Raw genomic sequence first — 8,966 nt, 5'->3', positions numbered from 1 at the left:
CACATTAGCCCTGACCGCTGACGTATACTGTCGTACAGCAGTAGAGAAATAGTTAAGCCAACCTCTGAGGAAACAAATGAGAATTATTCTGAAATGTTTAGCAGCTATTAAGGAGAAGGTGTGGGATACTGTCTGTCTAAGGCCCCTTTCACACGAGCGAGTTTTCCGCGTGGGTGCAATGCGTGACGTGAAGGCATAGCACCCGCACTGAATCCTGACCCATTCATTTCAATGGGTCTGTGTACATTAGTTCTGCGTTGCGTTAAAAAGGCAGCATGTTCTATATTCGGCGTTTTTCACGCAGCCCTGGCCCCATAGAAGTGAATGGGTCTTTAGTGAAAATCGCAATGCATTTTTCACGGATGGTTTCTAGGAGATGTTGTTTGTAAACCTTCCGTTTTTTATCACGCGCATGAAAAGCGCATCAAAGCGCATTGCACCCGCGTGGAAAAAACTGAACGCAATCGCAGACAAAACTGACTGAACTTGCTTGCAAAATGGTGCGAGTTTCACGGAACGCACCCTGAACGCATCCGGACCTAATCCGTATTGTTCATGTGAAAGAGGCCTAGGACTTTGGACTTCACAGCACATTTGTCTGGGATTCGGAGAGCTTCAGGTACCCAGGCATGCATTGGGGCAGATTGGCTATCTACACCACCACAACACCACACTTCATTATTCAAACAACATCTTTATTTCAATTACATATATATTATTAAAAATCACAACACATAATACAATTAATGGATAAAAATGGATACCGATGTGACAGTAGGCGGCGGGACAAATACACTCCGGTCATGTACTCAAGTACAGGGGAAATAATTAATTCCTTATATAATCCTTATGTGTGCAAATACGCAATAATTGCATAATCCACCTAAAGACACCTCACTCCCCCATATAGATAGACCGCATACAACAATAGCAATAATAACGGGATAATGAGATTACATGGAGAGGAAAAAAGCAACACATAAACGCATGTATACAGACGCAAAAATCCCAAACTCCCTACTTGTGTTGTCTTCCGTATCACCCCACTGTGTGAGCAATCGAAAGACACAAAGCGAATGCATGCGTTGCAAGAACGGATTCGTCTCTCCGCTTGTCATGCGGAAAGACGGATCCGTCTTGTATCTTTTTTCACTTTTTTACCGGATCCGGCCGTCCGGTATATTGAATGCCGGATCCGGCACTAATATATTCCTATAGGGAAAAATGCCAGATCCGGCATTCAGGCAGGTCTTCAGTTTTTTTGGCCGGAGATAAAACCGTAGCATGCTACGGTTTTCTCTTTTGCCTGATCAGTCAAAATGACTGAACTGAAGACATCCTGATGCATCCTGAACGGATTACTCTCCATTCAGAATACACGGGGATAAAACTGATCAGTTCTTTTCCGGTATAGAGCCCCTGTGACAGAACTCAGTGCCGGAAATGAAAAATGATAGTGTGAAAGTACCCCAACACATCCATCCCCCCGCCTTCTTCCCTGGCCACTGCAATCACTTTAAACAGTGATCTGCTACCCAGGAACAATGATTTTGTATGGGGGGATTGCCTGTCCCCATACAGCAGAGGGGATTGCTGCATGTAAATGCCAGCCTCATCTCTGCTGGCGATCGGGAAATGATCGGGAATATCTGGTTCACTCCCGATGACACACGAGGGCGTTAGAGCACCGTAAAGCTTTTTTTTTATCACTGGAGGAAAACTTCAAGTGTTGATAACAGAGGGGGAGATTTATCAAAATTTAAGTAAAGGAAAAATGACTTTGTTGTCAATAAGGGGTGCAGAGCTCCATTTAAAAATAAAGGGTGGGATCTGATTGGTTGCTATTGGCAACATCCTTTTTCCTTTACATCAGTTTTGATAAATCTCTTGAGAGCCTTCAATTAAAGGCACTGATAATGTTATTCCAGAATAATGGCACGAGGATTGTTGGACCACAAGACGATGAGCTACTGATACTGCTACTCAAAACTGTGATAACATTTAGGGTTATATTTAAAGGGGTATTCTGGTTATATTAAGTTATCCCCTATTGACAGGATAGGAGACAACTATTACATTGGTGGGGGTCCCCACCGGTCACAAGAATGAGGGCCCTGCACCCCCTGCAGTTCCCCTGAAATGAACGGAGTCGCCGGTCAGGCATGCGTGTGGCAGCTCCATTCATTTCTATGGAGTACAGCGCTTGGCTATCTCCAGAATTCCCATAGAAATGAACTGCCCAACCAGCCGCTCCGTTCATTTATGGGGGTACAATGCTCCCCTTCTAGTGATCGGTGGGGGTCCCAGCAGTAGGACCCCCACAGATCTAATAGTCTAATAGTTGTCTACTATCCTGAGCATAGGGAATAACCTAATGTAACCGGAATACTCCTTTACAGGGATTTTCTTGCACCTCCAAAAACCAAACTACAGGGTATGTCAAGTATCTATAGAATAGATGGAAGGAAGTAATTACACTTCTCAATAGAACTTATTAGGTACATTTTTTTATTAGGATAAATGCATTTTCGGTATCAGTCATTGAGGTCTGTCGATTATTACCAGCCATGTGCTTATCAGTTGTAGCTGAGGATATTGTGTGTAGGGAATGATCACAAATAAAGCTAACATGTATACATCATTTACTGTATATCATTATAATAAATTGTAGAAAATTATAAAAACGCTAATACATTAAACACAATGCAAGTTACAAACGATAACAGATGATCTACATCCTTTAAAATAAAAGATGTCCAAGGGCCTCCTGACCAGTGACCACAGCAAGGTTGAGAAAGCCATATCCATCCATCGGCTTTGCAGCTCACATTAAAGGACATCTGTCAGCAGATTTGTCCCTATGACACTGGCTGACCTGTTACATGTGCACTTGGCAGCTGAAGGCGTCTGTGTTGGTCCCATGTTCATATGTGCCTGCAGTGCTGAGAAAAATGATGTTTTAATATATGCAAATGAAGCTGTAGGAGCAACGGGGGCGTTGCCATTACACCTAGAGGCTCTGCTCTCTCTGCAACTGCTGCACCCTCTGCACTTTGATTGACAGGGCCAGGCATGATGAGGTTTTCCCTGTCTGGCCCTGTGAATCAAAATGGAGAGGGCACAGCAGTTGCAGACAGAGCAGAGCCTCTAGGAGTAATGGTAACGCCCCCATTGCTCCTAGAGGCTCATTTGCATATATTAAAACATCATTTTTCTCAGTAATGCAGGCACATATGAACATGGGACCAACACAGATGTCTTCAGCTGCCAAGCGCACATGTAACAGGTCAGCCAGTGTCATGGGTACAGATCTGCTGACAGATGCCCTTTATGCAGGACCTGTCACCACAAAATGCAGTGCAATCTGCAGGCCGCATGTTATAGGGCAGGAGGAGCTGAGAAGATTGATATATAGTTTTATAGGAAAGGATTCAGTAGAATGTATACATTTAAAGGGGCTGGCCCATCTTGCACTTTGGTGGCCTATTGCCAGGATATGCCACCAACATCTGACAGAAGCAGGTCCCAGAGGTAGGACTCATACCTGTCTCTAGAACACGGCCTCCAAAGTGAAGGAGAGCACTCTACGCACCTCTCCATTCACCTCTATGGGAGTTCCGGAAATAGCCGAGCCGTGGCTTGGGTTTTTTCGGCACTGTCATAGAAGTGAATGAAGGGTGGGCGTGGTGAACTCTTGTTCACTTTGGGGGCCCCGTTCTACAGATAGATGCGGGTCCACAGCGGACATTGTTGGCATATCCTAGCGATATGCCTCCAAAGTGTGAGATGGGCCAACCTCTTTAAATCTCTGCTTTTTCTGATTTCGGTTGTACAAGGGGGAGGTGTAATCAGTGATTAATAGCGCTCTGTATATAGAGATACTGCACTTTTTGAACTTTAGACCATCCCCATGCACAACTGTGACTGACATCTCACAGCTATCTCATACACAGAATACTATCCTTCACTGAGAACACCTCCCCCTTGTACAACTGAAGTGAGAAAAAGCAGAGATTTCATGTATAAATTATACTGAATCTTTTCCAATTAAGGAAACACTTAGGCTTTGCTCACAGTAGGGTTATGTCTTCCGTTCACACCAGTGTCTTCCCACCCAATATACTGGTATCCCTGGGTGAAAACCTGAAAATGCTAATGTGAGCAAAGCCTTAAATGAATTATTATGACATATGGAGTTAATAGCTTTAATATTTTTATATTACTTTTATGTGACACACATGGAGGGTCATTCATGACCAGATATACACCACTTTAGTGGCGTATATCTGGCGCAGATTCTGTCGCATGCCATGGTGCGGCAGAATCTGCGACTTCTTCCCCGCTCATGCAAGGTTTAAAATTGTGGGTGCGGCATGGGCAGGGACAGGTTGGCAGACCCGTCTCATTTACCATTTTCTACGCCTGGTTTAGTCTGAGAAATCGGTCTAAGGCCTCCTGCACACGAACGTGTGCGCCCCGTGGCCGTATTGCGGACCGCATTTGCGGATCCGCAATACACGGGCACCGTTCCGTGTGCATTCCGCATCACAGATGCGGACCTATTCACTTCAATAGGTCCGCAAATCCGGAGATGCAGAATGGTGCGGGACGCAAGCACGGAACGGAACCTTACGGGAGCACTACGGAGTGCTTCCGTGGGGTTTCGTCTCGTACTTCAGTTCCGTAAAAAGATAGAAGATGTCCTATCTTTTTGCGGAACGGGCGGATTGCGGACCCATTAAAGTTAATGGGTCCGCGATCCGCTGCAGCTGCCCCACAGCATAACCACGGGACTGTCTTACATTTAGAATCCAGCGCCGAAGTTATGTAGAGGCCGGCGGCCCTACATAACTTCAGCGATCCACCAACAGCTATAGGGGATATTAAGATCGGCATCTAAAATGCCCCCTAATAAATGTGCCCCATGATTTTTATATATTTGTAATGGAATAGTACTAGAAATACTATTAACATGGTTAGTTTAACTCTTTTCTTTATACGTTTTTATGAAATGACTTGCCCCCAGTAAGGTCAAAATAGACTTTTGGGATGCCCTTCTATACAGTCCATTCTTCTCTAAAGGAAGGCTGAAGGAGAAAATGTTAAATTTTTTTGTAATCTGAGTCATCTTCGCCCAACTGACCCTTGTAACTGATCACATGACCATTTATCCTGATTTATTCTATCACAGTGATCACAGGGCAGACTACATTGTATGGTATCAAAGAACAATCGTTTAAAGGGGGTTTCCAGTATTTTGATACTGATGGCTCAGTGTAGGCATCAATATCATTTCGGTGGGAGTCATCGGTGATCAGCTATTCAGGCCTAGCTCCAGCGCCGGAATGATACAGTTCCATCCCTTGTGTAGTGGATCGAGCTGGTTACTGTGGTGCTACTCCTGTTTACCTGAATGGGAGCAGTGCTGCAGAGCTGTGTCGTTCTAATGCCAGAGCTATCCCTTGACAGATGATCTTGGGGGTGCAGGGTGCTGGACCTCCTCCGAACAGAGCATAGGCCATCACTAGAAATACTGGAAAACCCCTTTAAGAAATGTATTCACTGTAAAGTCGCACCTTAGATATTGGCAATGTAAGTACATTCCGATGATAGAATTGACAGTGAAAGCTATGTTCTTTGTATCTCACATTTATTCCATGTAAACTGACATGTAAACTTGACCATCACATAGGTTTTCAAGTGTGCATCGATGAATCCCTATTCCACTAGCAGCGCCAAAGATTTCTCCACTAAATTCTTGCTGAACGGCATCTTGAAGTTTTCAAAATCAACTTCATATGTAAATCGCTCCCTCTGAGTTTCTCGCTTCCGTATACCATCGGATGTTGACGGCTCAGTAATCCAAACCTTGGAAAATAAGAAAACGTTATTAATAATTGATATACAGAGGAGATTACAGGGGTTGTGCCACCAATACCAGTTACCCCCTATCCTCAGGTTAAAGCCTCCTGCACACGACTGTTTTTTTTTCTGTTTACGTTCTGTTTTTTTGCATTCCGTATACGGACCGTATACGGAACCATTCATTTCAATAGATCCGCAAAAAAAAATTGAAGGTACTCCGTATGCCTTCCGTTTCCGTATTTATTTTCTGTTCAAAGATAGAACATGTCCTATTATTGTCCGCATAATGGACAAGGATAGTACTGTTCTATTAGGGGCCAGATGTTCCGTTCCGCAAAAATGCAGGGGGATGTCATCCGTATTTTTTGAGGATCCGTTTTTTGCGGACCGCAAAATACTAAAAAAGCCATATGGTCGTGTGCAGGAGGCTTAAGTGTTTGATTGCTGGGGGTCCAACCACTGGAGACCCTACTGATCACAAGTGCCGAGTACAGTGCTTGCATTAATCCCATAGAAGTGAATGGAGCAGTGGACACACAGGCAAGGGGCAGTTCAGCAGCACTTGAGGACCCCTGCTCTCCTGATCACTGGGGATCCCATCGGTTGGACCCCCAGTCTGTCTAGTGGATGGGGAATAAATGTTATTAGTGGCACAGACCCCTTTAAAAGACTGTCCTAAAAAACAAAGGGACAAATAACAATCCAGATACACAAATTGTCTACTGTCAACTCTGTGAAGAAAGTTATGAATCCAAGCGATATTCATGAACATATAGCTGTTCACAGTCACAGTACATTACTGGTATGTTTCAAGCCCGAGCTACTTGAGAAACCTTGGCGCGGTGCTCGGGCTCGGACATGTCCTCCTAGTAGGATATGTTGTCTAATCTCTCAATTGTATCATCAGTTTGAGGGTTTAGTAAGACCGCAGAGTGCATCTGTCTTTGCTATTATTACATTGTTATATTGATTATCACATCCATATAATTGCTATCTTGTGTAGGATGTCTATTGTGGTACTTGTGGTCCGCTGCGGGCATCCTCCACTGTATGCATTTTTGCTGGGGATCGTCATTAGCAACGGGCCACAAGTGCAGGATTTGCTCTCCTGGATATATATGCACAACTGCATGTGGGTTTGAGCACTTCCTGCCTGTTTAACACCACGCCATTCTTTTCATTTATTCTAATATGTTGTCCCGTTGTGTAGAAATTTTAAGCTAATTAGCCCCTGGGTGCAACGAGGGCAGCGCCGTTGCACCTCAGGTTCTTCTCCTTTGCATTCCCTGACGCTCCCCCACCTGTTTGACTGACAGAGCCAGGCAGTGAAGAAGTATTCACAACTGGCCCTGAAGTTTGGGGCACACCCTGTACAGGAATGGAGACCGTCAAGCGCTCCAACCGACAGGACTTAAGGGCCAGGTGAGAGTACATCTCTGTTGGTGAAAGGGAGGAGTCTCGGGTTCAACGAGGTGCAACAGCACTGCCCTCATTGCACCCAGGAGCTAATCAGCATAAAACAAAAAACTGATTTCTACACAATGGGGCCACATATTTACTGACGAGTGCGCATTACGCATGTATGTTGGATTCCTAATGATGTATCTGGTGACAGAAATCATCTTGCAGTTCCAAGACACCACACATTGAATAATGAATTTACAAAAAAAAAAGATTCTTACTGTTTTTGGTACAAACGTTATGTCAACTTTCTTTGCTTCTTCCAGCGTGATAAGATTATTGAGCTGAACCATGGCGCTCTTCTCCTTTCTTGGAAGCAGAACCTCTGAAGCCTTTGATAACTGTCATAGACAAACAGGATCATTAGAACCACGTACAACTTGGGCAACTAAGCCAGTTCTACTAGTTGGATAAATCTCCTCCAGTATTACAGTCCTTGGAAATCGAAATTATGCTGAGGTCCCATTCAGACGACCGTATGGCCGCTGTGCCCATGTTGTGGACTGCAAACAGCAAGCCCGCAAAACACCATGGGCACCATGCTGCAGTGTGGACCCATTGGCTTGAATGGGTGCGCGATCTGGAACATACAGCAAAAGATGGAACATGTCCTATCTTTTGCGGTGCGGAAACACTCAGAAGGCCTTCTGGTCCGCAACATGGGCACGGCTGCCATAAGGTCATCTGAATGGGGCCTATGGGTGCATTCACATCACTGTATGTATTTTGCGGTCTGCAAAACGTGGATCCCCAAAAAAGTCAGGTGACGTACAGTACAGACCAAAAGTTTGGACACACCTTCTCATTCAAAGAGTTTTCTTTATTTTCATGACTATGAAAATTGTAGATTCACACTGAAGGCATCAAAACTATGAATTAACACATGTGGAATTACAGTATATACATAACAAACAGGTGTGAAACAACTGAAAATATGTCATATTCTAGGTTCTTCAAAGAAGCCACCTTTTGCTTTGATTACTGCTTTGCACACTCTTGGCATTCTCTTGATGAGCTTCAAGAGGTAGTCCCCTGAAATGGTTTTCACTTCACAGGTGTGCCCTGTCAGGTTTAATAAGTGGGATTTATTGCCTTATAAATGGGGTTGGGACTATCAGTTGCGTTGAGGAGAAGTCAGGTGGATACACAGCTGATAGTCCTACTGAATAGACTGTTAGGCTGGGTTCACACGAGCGAATGCCGTGCGTGGCATCCGCTCCGTGAAAGAGTGCCAAGACCCGATGCAGACTGCAGAGGCACGGAGCATTAACATGACTGATAATGCTCCGTGCCTCTCTGTGATCTCTTTACTACGAAATCACAGTGACAACTGTGATTTCGTAGTAAAGAGATCACAGAGAGGCACGGAGCATTATCAGTCATGTTAATGCTCCGTGCCTCTGCAGTCTGCATCGGGTCTTGGCACTCTTTCACGGAGCGGATGCCACGCACAGGGCATCCGCTCGTGTGAACCCAGCCTTAGAATTTGTATTATGGCAAGAAAAAAGCAGCTAAGTAAAGAAAAACGAGTGGCCATCATTACTTTAAGAAATGAAGGTCAGTCAGTCAGCCGAAAAATTGGGAAAACTTTGAAAGTAAGGGCTATTTGACCATGAAGGAGAGTGATAGGGTGCTGCGCC

The 8,966-nt window shown here is 44.6% G+C and overlaps 1 protein-coding gene across 1 annotated transcript in view; it reads right to left on the bottom strand.

The window, feature by feature from the left end:
• Positions 1 to 5,303: 5,303 nt before the first annotated feature.
• ANKEF1 (ankyrin repeat and EF-hand domain containing 1) overlaps positions 5,304 to 8,966 on the bottom strand; it is a 55,669-nt gene continuing 52,006 nt past the window's right edge. Inside the window, exons 9-10 of the mRNA XM_040429888.1 lie at positions 7,548 to 7,667; positions 5,304 to 5,868 (exon numbers count right to left, since the gene is read on the bottom strand). Of these exons, the coding sequence (XP_040285822.1) occupies positions 5,719 to 5,868; positions 7,548 to 7,667 (270 nt within the window). The 3' untranslated portion in view covers positions 5,304 to 5,718. The remainder of the gene's footprint in view (positions 5,869 to 7,547; positions 7,668 to 8,966) is intronic.

This window comes from Bufo bufo, chromosome 4 (genome assembly GCF_905171765.1).
Source record: "Bufo bufo chromosome 4, aBufBuf1.1, whole genome shotgun sequence".
Lineage (NCBI taxonomy): Eukaryota > Metazoa > Chordata > Amphibia > Anura > Bufonidae > Bufo > Bufo bufo.
The sequence above is the reverse complement of the archived record's forward strand: the minus strand, read 5'-3'. Positions and strand labels throughout refer to the sequence as shown.